Here is a 13,922-nt window from a genome sequence, read left to right as displayed (position 1 = left end):
AGCTGTGCCCTCTGGTCTTAGATCCTCCCATCATAGGAAGCATCCTCCCCACATCCACTCCATTGTGGCCTTTCGCCATTCGAGAGATTTCAATGAGGTCACCTCTTATTCTGAATTCCAGTGAACATAGGCCCAGAGCCATCAAATGCTTTTCATAAGATAAGCCATTTAATCCTGGAATCATTTTTGTGAACCTCCTTTGAACCCTCTCCAGTTTCAGCATATCCTTTTTAAGGAGCCCAAAACTGCTCACAATATTCCAAGTGAGGCCTCATCAGTACCTTATAAAGTCTCAACATTACATCCTTGCTTTTATATTCTAGCCCTCTTGAAATGAATGCCAAATCACATTTGCCTTCCTCGCCACAGACTCAACCTGCAAATTTACCTTTAGAGAATCCTGCACAAGGACTCCCAAGTCCCTTTGCACCTCAGTTTTCTGTATTTTCTCTTCTGGTAATTTACCCCTTGCCGCCATCCCCCCCCCCCCCCAGTTTTCTCCCTTTTTCTACTCCCCATTCTGCTCCTCCTCTTATCCTTTCTTTTCTGCTCACCTGCCTATCACCTCCCTCTGGTGCCCCTCCTCTTTCCCTTTCCCTCCTCTTTCCCTTTCTTCCACGATCCACTCTGCTCTTCTCAGCCTTTCAACATGCACGAAATGCTGCAGTTTCTCAGCAGGCCAGGCAGCATCTATGGAAAAGAGTAAACAGTCGGTGTTTCGGGCCAAGACCCTTTGGCAGGATCTTCACCTATCAACTCCCAGTTTTTTACTTCATCTCATCCACCAACCTTCCCCCTCATCTGGTCTCACCTATCACCTATCACTCTGCACTCATTCCCTTCTCCCTTCATTCTTATTCTGCTTTCGTCCCCCTTCCTTTCCAGCCTGAAATGTTGACTTTTTATTCCCCTTCATAGATACTGCTGAGTTCCTTCAGCAGCTGAAGTGAATTGCTCAGGATTTCCAGCATCTGTCGAATCTTCCGTGTTTTACATTTGTTCTTTTTTTGGCAAACAAGACTGACGTTTAATGTGAAGAAACTGAGCTGAAATAAAATATTGCAAGTTCTAAGTAGTTTGAAAGCGGTGCCTGGAATCACTGCCCCCTTCTATCCTGCATACATAGAGACACAGAGAAGCACAGCGCAGAAACAGGCCCTTCTGCTCATCTAGTCCATGCTGAAACCATTTAAACTGCCTACTCCCAATGACCTGCACCAGGACCATAGACCTCCATATCCCTACTACTAATTTACCAATCTAAACCTTTCTTAGACGTTGAAATCTAGCTTGTATGGACGACTTGTGCTAGCAGCTCAAGTGATCGTATTGTTTCTGGTTAGAACATAGAGCATAGAATACAGTAGGAAACAGTACAGACATTGACCCGCAACCTTATCATCTACTCTAAAATCAATCTAGCTCTTCCCTCCTACATAACCCTCTGTTTTTCTATTGTCCATGTGCCCTTCTAAGAGTTTCCTTAATGCCCCTAATGTACTAGCCTCTATCACCACGTCAGCAGTGTGTTCCACGCCCCCACCACACTCTGTTAAAAACAATTACCTCTGATGTACACCCCACACTTTCATCCAATCACCTTAAAATGATGCCACCTTGAATTAGCCATTTCTGCCCTGGGAAAAATTCTGTGGGCATCCACTCGATCTAAGCTTCATTAAATCTTTGCCTCTTCCCTCTATCAAGTCGCTGAAAACACATTGCACAATGTAAAGTTTATGCAAACTATGAAATATATTGGAGAGAAATATTAATAATTCATACAGTGGCTCAGCTCCAGGCATTAGTATTCCAGTGTTATCAGTTAAATGTGCAGATCTGCAAGGCGACACTTCGTAAAGATCTCAATTACTGGCGCTACAACCATTGCTGTTGATCCACAAAATGGTGTAAGGACTATCCTGCACTGCTATTGATTACAGCTCTTACAAATAGCTCTCAAGAAAGACAGAAGAAAGTAGGAATCACTTCCTATATCCTACATCTGGTGCTCCGGGTGTGGTCTCCTCTAAATTGGTGAGATCTGAGGTAGATTGCCGGACTGCTTTGTTGAGCATCTTTGCTCTGTCCACGAAAGGCAGAACTTCCTGGTGGCCAACAGGGATATTCCCTTTTCTCAAGAGCCTATAAGACAATAAGATATAGGAGCAGAATTAGGCCATATGGCCCATCGAGTCTACTCCACCATTCTACCATGGCTGATTTATTATCCCTCTCAACACCATTTTCCTGCCTTCTCCTCATAACCCTTGATGCCTTGACTAATCAAGAACCTATCAACCTTTGCTTTGACTTGGCCTCCACAGCTGTCAATGGCAATGAATTCCACAGATATCCCCACCCTCTGGCTAAAGAAATTCCTCATCTCTGTTCTAAATGGACGTCTTTCTATTCTGAGGCACTGCCCTCACGTCCTAGACTACCCCACTATAAGAAACATCTTCTCCATTTCCACCCTATCCAGACCTTTCAATATTTGATAGGTCGGGTTTGTTAGATACGACTGGTTAACCAACTTTCAACTCAACCCATAAATGTTGCACCCAGTTAACCAGGAGACAATAAAACTGAAAGATCTTATATTCAAAGAGTTGAGTCCCCAGGGTAAATAACAGCAACTATTTTTCCTGGTTAAATTATGTTGCCGCTGTGACCAAGAATGTACACCAATGCCACTATGTCCTCAGAAGACCCAGGAAGTTCAGCATGGTCATGATGGTCCTCACCAATTATGACGGGTACATCACAGGAAACATTCTATCCGGATGCATCCAAGTTTGGTATTCAACTGCTCTGCCCAAGACTGCAAGGAAGGGTACCATGGTTAGTACAATGTCTTTTCAGCTGGGGTGGGTTGGTATTCAAAGTTCAATTCTGGTGCCTCTTGTCATAAGTTCGTACTTCCTTCCTGTGGACGTGTGTGTTTTCTCCGGGTTCTCTGGTTTCCTCCCACAGTCCAAACCAGTTAAGCAGGTTAACTGGCCTTCCAGAGGAAACCAATCTGCATACCAGAAGGAATGTACAGAATTGCATACAGTGGACACAGAATTGAACACCAAATGCTGATGCCTCAAGCTGTAACAGCATCGCACTAACGGCTTTTTCTTCAATTGTTAAGCTTCTGGAGCAAAAACTAAAATATATACTCATTATGCAACACACACACACACACACACATACACACACAATGCTGGAAGAGCTCAGCAGATCAGGCAGCATCTATGGAAATGAATAAACAGTTGAAAACAGTTGATGTTTCAGGTCCAGACCCATGTTTAGGACCTGATGAAGTGTCGCGGTCTGAAACATCACAGTTTATTCCTTTTCATAGATCAGGGGTTCACAACCTGGGGTCATGGACCCTTTCTTTAATGGTATTGATCCATGGCATAAAAAAGGTTGGGTGCATTTTCAATATTTTATGAGGAGTGATTGGTAAGTTCATGGCCTAAGGTAGAAGGAGTCAATTTTAGAAAACCTAACACATGTATTTTTCAACATAGTCCCCTCCTACATTTACACACTTAGTCCAGCAGTCGTGGAGCATACGGATCTTGGACTTCCGAAAGTGTCCACAGCAGGGGTGATTGATAAGTTTGTGGCCTAAGGTGGAAGGAGACGAGTTATTAACTTCAAAATTTCTGCATAATCAATCAAAGAGTTGGACTACATGTGCATGTAACAAGAGCTGTATAACATCTCCTTCTAACTTGGGCCACGAACTTATCAATCACCCTGTTGTGGACACTTTCTGGAGGTCCAAGATCCGTATGCTCCACGACCGCCGGAATAAGTGTGCAAATGTAGGAGAGGACTATGCTGAAAAATAAATGTGCTAGGTTTTCTCAAATTGACTCCTTCTATCTTACGCCATGAACTTACCAATCAGCCCTCGTATGCTGGATTTTCATAATCTGTAGAATCTCTTGTGTTTATTACAAGTACGGAGCCCAGGAACGGGTAGCACCTCTGGTGAAGGGTCATGTGCAATCCGGGACAGCTCACTCACCTTTGGTCTCCACTGGTCTCACCTGCGGCTCCAAGTAGCTGTTTGCATGAGACTGCACCCACAACCCAGTACACTGCTTTGTTAGGGGGGCTAAACTAGGTGAGGGCAGCTGGTGGACCTCGTACCGTGGTGAGGTGGGGGATATGCCTGTCCTAGCGTATGAAGTCAGCTCTGACGGACTGGGCAGATGATGCGATCCAGCTGTTGGAAAGTGGTTCTGCAACGATTCGTGGGAATCATGGTCACTCACTGCAGCCAAGGAAGACCCCAGTTTCTGACAACTACTCTTACCCCTGGACCTAGACGTCCGAGGCAGAGAGAGTGGAACTGTCCCAGCGTAACAGCTTTTCCACTTTAAAAACTCTCCCACACAGATCTTCTGCCATTGTTGGATATGACAGACAATCACCACATTATATGAACTCTTTGAGCATATTTACTCACTATCTAAAATTATACTTGATTCTGACTTAACTAGGCTGTGGAAATGTGCTGACAGTCGCGATACTCTGGATAGCTTCGATCTTCAAGTATCAAGCAATCCATCTTTCTTTGAAAGAACTGTGTCTGATGACTGAGCCTGAGTAAAGATCTGCAGTTTCTCAGAAGCTTAATATGGAATCAAAATTAGAGACACCCTGTCACGCATTCAGCTAAGAAAGCCTATCATTCCAATAATGTGTAAATGACAACAATTCATGCTTCTCGGGATTTCAGAGCTCTATTTTATTTGTATCCTCTGTGTCAGTGTCCCCATGCAATTCTTCACTTGTTTATCCTGACTGGAAGTTAATGAAGTCTGAGAACACAATTCTTAGCTGCAAAATAGATTTCGTGATCTATTTATTTGTTTATTTTGCGATGCAGTGTGGACTGGGCCCTTTCAGCCATGCCACCAGCAACCAACCGATTTAACCCTAGCCTAATCACAGGAACATTACTCCTTTATTCTTTTCTTTCTGCATTCTTTATCTTGTAATTTGCAGTAATTTTGTCTCAGCAGAGTACTGCTGCTGCAAAACAACAAATGACGCGGCATATAAGTCATCACTGAAGTAGGAGGAATCACAGATAAATAACGAAAATCAATATCGATGTTTATCACAAACACAAGAGATTCTGCAGATGCTGGAAATCCAGAGCAACACACACAAAACGCTGGAGGAACTCAGCAGGTCAGGCAGCATCTATGGAGGGGAATAAACAGATGACCTTTCAGACCGAGACCCTTCATCCGGACTGGACAGGAAGGGGAAAGATGCCAGCGTATGAAGATGGGGGCGGGGAAGGAGGACTAGCTGACAGATGGGTCGGGGAGGGAGGATGAAGTAAAAAGCTGGGAGGTGATGGGTGGAAAAGGTAAAGGACTGGAGAAGAAGGAATTTGATGGGAGAGGAGAGTGGGCCATAGGAGGAAGGGAAGGAGGAGGGGCACCAGGGGGAGGTGATAATGTGAAGAGAATATGTAAGAGGGGGCCCAGAATGGGGAAATAAAGAAGAGGGAGGGGAGAGAGGGAAAAAGTTACCAGAAGGAGAAATTGATGTTCATGCCATCAGGTTGGAGGCTACCCAGACGGAATATGAGGTGTTGCTCCTCCACACTGACAGTAGACTCATTCAGTGCAGTATTCCATTAAAGTTAACAATGAGAGAAAAATATGATTTTTTTGCAATTTGCTATCCAAACCCTTAAATGACAGCCTTAAGCAAAAAATGGAGACAGTGAGTAGCTCAGGCTTTTTAAGTCCTGTCACAGAGTGAAAGAAAACTTAGTCTTGTCTCCTGGACTGGCTGATGTACATTTCAATTTAGAGATACAGAGTGGAACAGGCCCTTCTGGTCCACCGAGCCACACTGCCCAGCAACCCGCTGATTTAACCCTAGCATAACCACAAGACTATTTACAATGACTAGTTAACCTACCAACCCGTACGCCTTTGGACTGTAGGAGAAAAGCTGGAGCACCCGGATGAAACCTATGTGGTTCAAGATTCAAGATTCAACGTACATTCACTATCAAAGTATATATGCAGTATACAACCCTCAGATTCGCCTTCCCACAGACAGCCATGAAACAAAGCAAATGATAGAATCTATTCAAAGAAAAACATCGAACCCCCAACTTGCAAAAAAAAAGGAACAAATTGTGCAAATGGCAAATAAAAGAGCGAAAAGCACAGAATATAAAACAACTGCAGGTCACTGAAATGGTCCAGGAATGTTCAGTTTCAGCTCAGTTCAGTTCAATCTAGTGCTGTGTCATCTGTCTACTGCAGGCCACAGAGGCAGTCCACCCCAATCAAAATTGCACACAATAGCGAGAAGAAAGGGAGCTATCAGAAACAAGAAGCACGTCATAACATGAACTACAGAGTCCAGCCCACAAGCCATGGGGAGGATGTACAAACTGGTTACAGACAGAGCCAGAATTGAACTCCGAACTCCGCAACATCCCGAGCTGTAATAGTGTCACACCAACTGCTATGTTACCATGGCGACCCATGTGCCCAACCCAATGTTCATGCAACAAGTTTTATCATTTTGCCAAATAAAAGAGTCTGTTCTTTCTTCATGTTACAAAATGTTAGCCATAATTCATAACTGCCTTTCAATTATTTTAATTTGTTACTTTTCTCTGAGATCACATTTGTTATCTTTTAAAGATGACATCTTGACTTCTTCATTTTCTTCAGTTCTGTGGGTTCAGGAAAGATTCTGCCAGGATAACTAATTTAAAAAAACTCCAGAGATTTTGGAATCTTTTTCAGGATTGTCATTCAACAAGGAAGAAAGCTAGAAAAACCTTTATCTGCTTGTAAGGAAAAGATGCACATTGAAAAGAAAACTGATCAATAATTTGAAAACGATGAGGTAGAAAGGATCTGTGGAGGGGAATAAGCAGCTGATATTTTGGGTTGAGACTCTTCATCAGGGGTTGGAAGACATTAGGCATAAGTGAGGAGTATGGTGTGATGGCTTTCATTAGTCAGGGGATTGAGTTCAAGAACTGCGAGTAATGTAGCAGTTCCACAAAACCCTGGTCAGACCACACTTAGAATATTGTGTTCACTTCTGTCCATCATTATAGGAAGGATGTGGGAACTTCAGAATGGGTGCAGAGGAGATTTACCAGGATGCTGCCTGGATTAGAGAGACAGCATGTCTTCTATGAGGATGAGTCGAGTGCGCTAGAGCTTCTCTCTTCGAAGGAGGATGAGAGGTGACTTGATAGAGGTGTACAAGATGACATGAGGCACAGATTTAGTGGACAGCTAGAGACTTTTTCCCAGGGTGGAAATGGTAATGCGCTGGGGCATAGGAGGAAAGTATTGGGGAAATGATAGAGGAAGGTTTTTTTTTTACACAAAGATTGGTGGAATGACCTACCAAGGGTGGTGGTAGAGACCGATTCATTAGGATGTTTAAGAGATGCTTACAGGGGCACATGGATGAAGAAAAAGGGAGGGATATGTAGGAGGCAATGGCTAGATTGTTAGATTGATCGTGGAGTAGGTTAAAAGGTTGGCACAACATTGTGGACTGAAGCGTCTGTACCGGGCTGTACTGTACTACGTTCTAGCCCTTGCATAAGACTAAATAATGAAAAAAAGTTTGGGAAGGCTCAAAACAGGGAAGATTTTTCTTTATTTGGAGATACAGTGTGGAATAGGCTCTTCCGGCCCTTTGAGTCACGCCGCCCAACAACCCACCCGATTTAACCCTAGCCTAATGACGGGACAATTTACAATGACCAATTAACTAGATAACCAGCATGTCTTTGGAGTATTTAGGACAATATGATGCTGGAAATCCAGAGCAACACACATAAAATGCTGGAGGAATTCAGCAGGTAAACCAGCATCTATGGAGGGAATAAACAGTCGACATTTCGGGCTGATACTCTTCCTCAGGACTGAGAAAGAAGGGGGAAGATATGAAAATAAAAAAGGTGTGTGGGGGGTTGGTGGAGGTGGAGGGGAAAGAGGACAAGCTAGAAGGTAATAGCTGAATTCAGGTGGTAGAGGGCTGGGGAGGAAGGAATCTGATGGGAGAAGAGAGTGGACCACAGGAGAAATGGAAGGAGGAGAGGCACTAGGGAAAGGTGAAAGGCAGGTGAGAAGAGGTAAGAAGACCAGAGTGGGGAATAGAAGAAAAGGGAAGGAAGAGGGAATTTTTTTTACCCGAAGAAGAAATAGATGTTTATGCCATCAGGTTGGAGGCTACTCTACGATGAGGCCACTCTCAGGGTGGAGGAGCAACACCTCATATTTTGTCTGAGTAGCCTCCGACCTGATGGCATGAATGTTGATTGTTGATTCATATCCTCTGAAGCTGCCTGACCTCCTGAGTTCCTCCAGCATTTTGTGTGTGTTGCTTTAGGGCAGTATTGTTTGTTGAGAAGGACGGTATAATTTGGTTCTCAACAATATCTTTCAAGATGACAAGACATTGGTGTGAAGGGATGAAGTAAAAGACTAAGGAAATTGGCACGTCCCTGACGACTCGCACCAATTTTTACAGATGCACCATGGGAAACATTCTACCCGGATGCATCATGGCTTGGTATGGCAACTGCTCTGTGTATCCTGGACACAGCTCAGTACGTCACAGAAACCAGTCTCCCCTCCAAAGACTCTGTCTACACTACCCGCTGCCTTGAGAAAGCAGCCTAGACAATCCAAGACCCCTTGTCCCACCCCAGACATTCTCCCTTCTCCACCCTTTCACCGGGCAGAAGATACAAACGCTTGGAATATGGAGGAATTTAAGGTGGGGGGGGGGTTATATGAGAGGCAGGGTTTGAGGGTCGGCACAACATTGTGGGCTGAAGGGCCTGTACTGTGCTGTACTGTTCTATGTTCTATGAAATAAGTACCACCAGGGCTCAAGGACAGCTTCTATCCCACTGTTATCAGACAATTGAATGGACTTATTGCACAATACAGATGAACTCTTGACCTCACAATCTCCTTCATTATGATTCTTGCACCCATTTTTGTTTACCTGCACCGAACTTTCCCTGTAACTGTAAAACTATATTCCTCGTTCCTTTGTTGTTTTTCACTTGTACTATCTCGATGTACTTCAACATTGTTCAAGATTCAACATTGTTTAATCTTAATGTTTTCAGTACACAAGAACAAGGAAAATGAAATAATTGTAACTCCAGATCTGAAGCAGCACAAAAAAACACAAGATAAATAATATAGTACAATAATTAGAAAAACACAATAAATATAAATATGTAAGGTAACTTATATACAGAGATTGATTATATGTCCATAAAGTGATGCTATACATTGGGCGACTCTGACAGATGGCGGGGTGGGGGTATGGAGGGGTGGGTTAGTGGGTGGAGGTGTTGATCATCCTTACTGCTTGGGGAAAGTGACTGTTTTTGAGTCTGGCAGTCCTGGTGTGGATGCTATGTAGCCTCCTCCCTGGTGGGAGTGGGACAAACAGTCCATGAGCAGGGTGAGTGGGATCCTTCAGGATGTTCTGGCCCTTTTCCAGCACCTTTCTGTATATATGTCCTCATTACAAAATGATAGGTATGACTGGAATGCAACATGTTTCTCACTGCACCTCAGTAGGTGTGACAATAACAAACCAATTACCAAAACCAAAGGACAAATGAAACAAGACCTGCTACAATACCTGTGGCTGATAAAGGCTACCAGGATCTCTTGGTCCTATTCCCACAAAGGATCGGTTAGCTGGGGGTGTGCCAGGTGTCGTATACGCTGAAATGAAATGGCATTGTTATTAGCAGTGGACACACACCACAATATATCTCAACTATATTTTCATTGAGTCAAAAGAATAACTGACACTCAATATTGAAATCTTACATGTTGCCACTGAAGAATTGAGACATTGTATGTCAAGTCACCAGCATCATGGACATCTTCAAAAGGTGATGCCTCAAAAAGGAAGCATTCAGCATCAAGGACCCCTGTCACCCAGGACATGCCCTCTTCTCATTGCTACCATCAACGAGGAGGCACAGGACACTGAAGACACACATTCAGTGTTTCAGGAACAGATTCTTCCCCTCTGCCATTGGATTTCTGAATGGACACTGAACTCATGAACTCCACCTCACTGTTTTTTCTTTTTTTGATAATTTTTGTAGTACTTATTATCTATCTATCTATCTATCTATCTATCTATCTATCTATATATATCTATACACACACACACACACACACACAGTGCCTATAAAAAGTATTCACCCCCTCCCTTGGAAGTTTTCATCTTTTATTGTTTTACAACATTGAATCACAGTGGATTTAATTTGGCTTTTTTGACACTAATCAACAGAAAAAGACTCTTTTGCGTCAAAGTGAAAACAGATCTCTACAAAGTGATTTAAAATTAATTACAAATTTAATTGTGAGAGTAGAACTGCCTCAGTGCAGCAACAGCTTTTCCAATTTACAAACTCTGCCGCACGTTTCCTGAACTCTGCCGAAGACATTTCCAAACCCAGCTGCAAACGGAGGAGGGTTGGGTATGGAACTAGCAACTCCATCCTGTAAAAACCGAGAGCTGCAGAAACAGCAGCCGAAGTTCCAAAGACTTCAATTCTATGGAAGGAAATCTATGGCCAAAATCACATCATTACATGAAAAATGAGCAATTTTCCTCAGAAAAATGTAGAAAGTTATTTCTTTAGTATCATTTCAAAAAGGAGGTAAAATAACCACTGTTCTCATAAGTCAGTATTAAATTGAAGGAAGGAAGCAAATAAACTGGGAGACAAGGGGAAACTATTAATATACTCATCAAGGCCTGGGAAATTTGGTTAAAATGTTCATGTCTGCAATGTTGTTATTTCCTACTGCTCTAGGCTTGAAATCCTGCAGATCTTATCGACAAAAAAGCTGATGTTCGGTACCCCACTGGGGTTCAAAGCAAAGGCTATTTATTTGTTTGGCCGTATTTATAGAAAATGGCTTTTTTATTTCAAAGAAGTTTCATGTGCTGAAATATAAACTTGGTTACTATTGTTTTGTTTGGGTTTCAAGCAGCAGACACAATGAGTTTGCATTGCACAACATTATGGATGATGTTCCGTAAAAGAGGCATGGCTGATTTAGATAAGATTTACCTTGCGCTTCAGACTGAAAAAAGTAAGGTTCTTGCAGGACTATTATATACACTTGGAAAATACATACAAAATGCTGTAGGCACTCAGCAGGAAAGATACTGGCACGGATAGAGGAATGGCTGACAGATAGGAGAGAGTGAGAGGGAATAAAGGGGGCCTTCTCTAGTTGGCTGCCGGTGACTAATGCTGTTCCTCAGGGGTCAGTATTGGGAGCACTACTTTTCACATTATTTGTCAATGATTTAGATAATGGAATTGATGGCTTCGTGCAAAGTTTGTGGATGTTACTAAGATCAGTGGAGGGGTAGGTAGTGCTGAGGAAGCAATGCGATTGCAGCAGGACTTAGACAAATTGGAAGAATGGGCAAAAAAGTGGCAGATGGAATACAGTGTTGGGAAATGTATGATCATGCATTTTGGTAAAAGGAACAATAGTGCAGACTATTATCTAAGTGGGGAAAAAATTCAAACATCAGAGGTGCAAAGGGACTTAAGAGTCCTTGTGCAAGACTCCCAGAAGGTAAATTTACAGGGTGACGGGGGGAATGTCGACTCAGACCATGAGAGGCCTGCGTCGGGCATTTTCATGCCTTACAAGGTGCAGATTGGAAGTCTGTGTGGGGAGCCACTCCTCGCACAGACTAGAGCAATGTGTGGTTAAGTGCCTTGCTGAAGGACACAAACACGCTGCCTCAGCTGAGGCTTGAACTAGCAACCTTGAGGTAACCAGATGAACCCCTTAACCACTTGGCCACGTGCCAAGTTGACAGGTTGAGTCTGTGGTAAAGAAGGAAATTTCAATGTTGGCATTTATTTCAAGGGGAATGGAATATAAAAGCAAAGAGATAATGCTGAGTCTTCATAAAACACTACCCAGGCCAACAGTTTTGAGCCCTATATCTCAGAAAGGATGTGTTGTCATTGGAGAGAGTCCAGAGGAGGTTCACGAGGATGATTCCGGAATGAAGGAGGTTAACATATGAGGAGGGTTTGGCAGCTTTGGGCCTGTACTCACTGGAATTTAGAAGAATGTGTTGGGATCTTATTGAAATCTACTGAATGTTGAAAGGACTCGATAGGGTGGATGTAGAGAGGATGTTCCTTTGGGTTGGGCTACCCAGAACTACAAGGCACAACCTCAAAATTGAGGGGTGACCTTTTAGACAGAAATAAGGAGGAACCTTTTTAGCCAGAGAGTAGTGAGTCTGTGGAACGCTCTGCCACAGACTGTGGTGAAGGCCAAGCCCATGGGTATATTTAAAGCGGAAGTTGATAGTTTCCTGATTAGTCAGGGTATCAAAGGATATGGCGAGAAGGCAGATGTATGGGGTTGAGTGGGATTAGGGATCAGCCATGATGAAATAACGGAGCAAATTTAATGGGCTTAATTGCCTAATTCTGCTTGTATGTCTTATGGTCAGGCAGCATCTATGGTATGGAATAAACAACTGGTGTTTCAGGCTGAGACCCTTCATCAGGACCAACACACACAAAATACTGGAGGAACTCAGTATTATGGTCAGGCAGCATCTATGGAGGGGAATAAACAGTTGATGTTTCAGGCCATGTCCCTTCATCAGTAACAGCAATATGTTTCTGCCACTATTCAACAAGTCCAGTGATATGTAGCCAACACTAGCACCTGATTAATAAATGATATACAGAAATGACAACTGCAAAGGAGATAAATTAGATCCAGCTGTAGCTTACAATGAAATATTTCATGGTACGTTAAATAAATCACTAGTACATCTTAATCAAACACTTCTCATTAAACCTTTCAAGGTTTGCTGGCTCTTGGAGATGATAATTTGCAACACATACCGTATCTGCATTTTACACAACTCTTACTGCTTGAGAAGGAGCTGGAGCTTTCAACATTCCCTCACATTGTACCTCCCCTTTCAAAGTTCAAGTTTAATTGTCATCCAACCATACACACGAATACAGCCAAACGGAACAGTGTTCCTCCAGTGGCCGAGGTGCAAAACACAGTACCAACAGTCACACACAGCACACATATCACATATAATTACGACAGCAGAAAGGCACAGTTACAGAAAAAAGTACATCAAAAATAAACTATTTTTATTACTTTTAATGGGGCGCGACTGCAGCATAATGGTTAGCGCAGCGCTGTTACATTCTGAGGTGCTCTGGAGTTCGGAGTGAAATTCTGATGCCGTTCCGTGTGGAGTCTCTGTATGCCCACCCCCTGGAATGTGTGTGCTTGCTCTGGTGCTCTAGTCCCCTCCTACAGTCCAAAGATGTACCAGGTAGGGTAATTGGTCATTGTAAATTGTCCCGTGATTAGGTTAAGGTTGATCAAGGTTGTGAGATGGCTGGGACAGCATTGCCCAAGGGGCCGAAAGGGCCAATTCCAGGCTGTATCACTAAATAAAATAAAATAATATAGCCCAAGTCCCTGAGTGTCATGGCCTGTGGAAAGCTGATTTTTAGTTCATTGAAGAAACAATTTCCCTTATTGCAAACGGGGAAGCTACAAGAATAAACATAAGTTACTGCAGATGCTGGAATCTAGAGTTAAAGAGAAGCTGTTGATAGAACACTACACGTTAGGCTGCAAAGCTGCGGTCGATGCTTCAGGTTGTCGTCCTGTATCATCATCGTCCCTCTGTCTCCATAGATGCTAACTGAACCGTTGAGTTCTCCGATAACCTGTTGGATGCCGAATGTTACATACAATCAGTGGCCACTTTACTGGGTACCTTCTTTACCTAATAATGTGGCCACTGAGTTTATGCTCATGGTCTTCTGC

The 13,922-nt window shown here is 43.2% G+C and overlaps 1 protein-coding gene across 5 annotated transcripts in view; it reads right to left on the bottom strand.

The window, feature by feature from the left end:
• The window catches only part of nfic (nuclear factor I/C), a 494,946-nt gene that overhangs the window by 60,841 nt on the left and 420,183 nt on the right, over positions 1–13,922 (bottom strand). Inside the window, exons 11-12 of one of the 5 annotated variants that reach the window (XM_072243882.1) lie at positions 9,688–9,773; positions 1,908–2,145 (exon numbers count right to left, since the gene is read on the bottom strand). In XM_072243882.1, coding sequence (XP_072099983.1) covers positions 1,993–2,145; positions 9,688–9,773 — 239 coding nt within the window. In that variant the 3' untranslated portion in view covers positions 1,908–1,992. Of the gene's footprint in view, positions 1–1,907; positions 2,146–9,687; positions 9,774–13,922 lie in introns of those variants that run through there. The other 4 variants (XM_072243878.1, XM_072243879.1, XM_072243881.1 and 1 more) reach the window with 4 other exon arrangements.

The sequence above is a fragment of the Mobula birostris genome, chromosome 26 (genome assembly GCF_030028105.1).
Source record: "Mobula birostris isolate sMobBir1 chromosome 26, sMobBir1.hap1, whole genome shotgun sequence".
Lineage (NCBI taxonomy): Eukaryota > Metazoa > Chordata > Chondrichthyes > Myliobatiformes > Myliobatidae > Mobula > Mobula birostris.
This window is presented reverse-complemented; position numbering and strand designations above follow the sequence as displayed.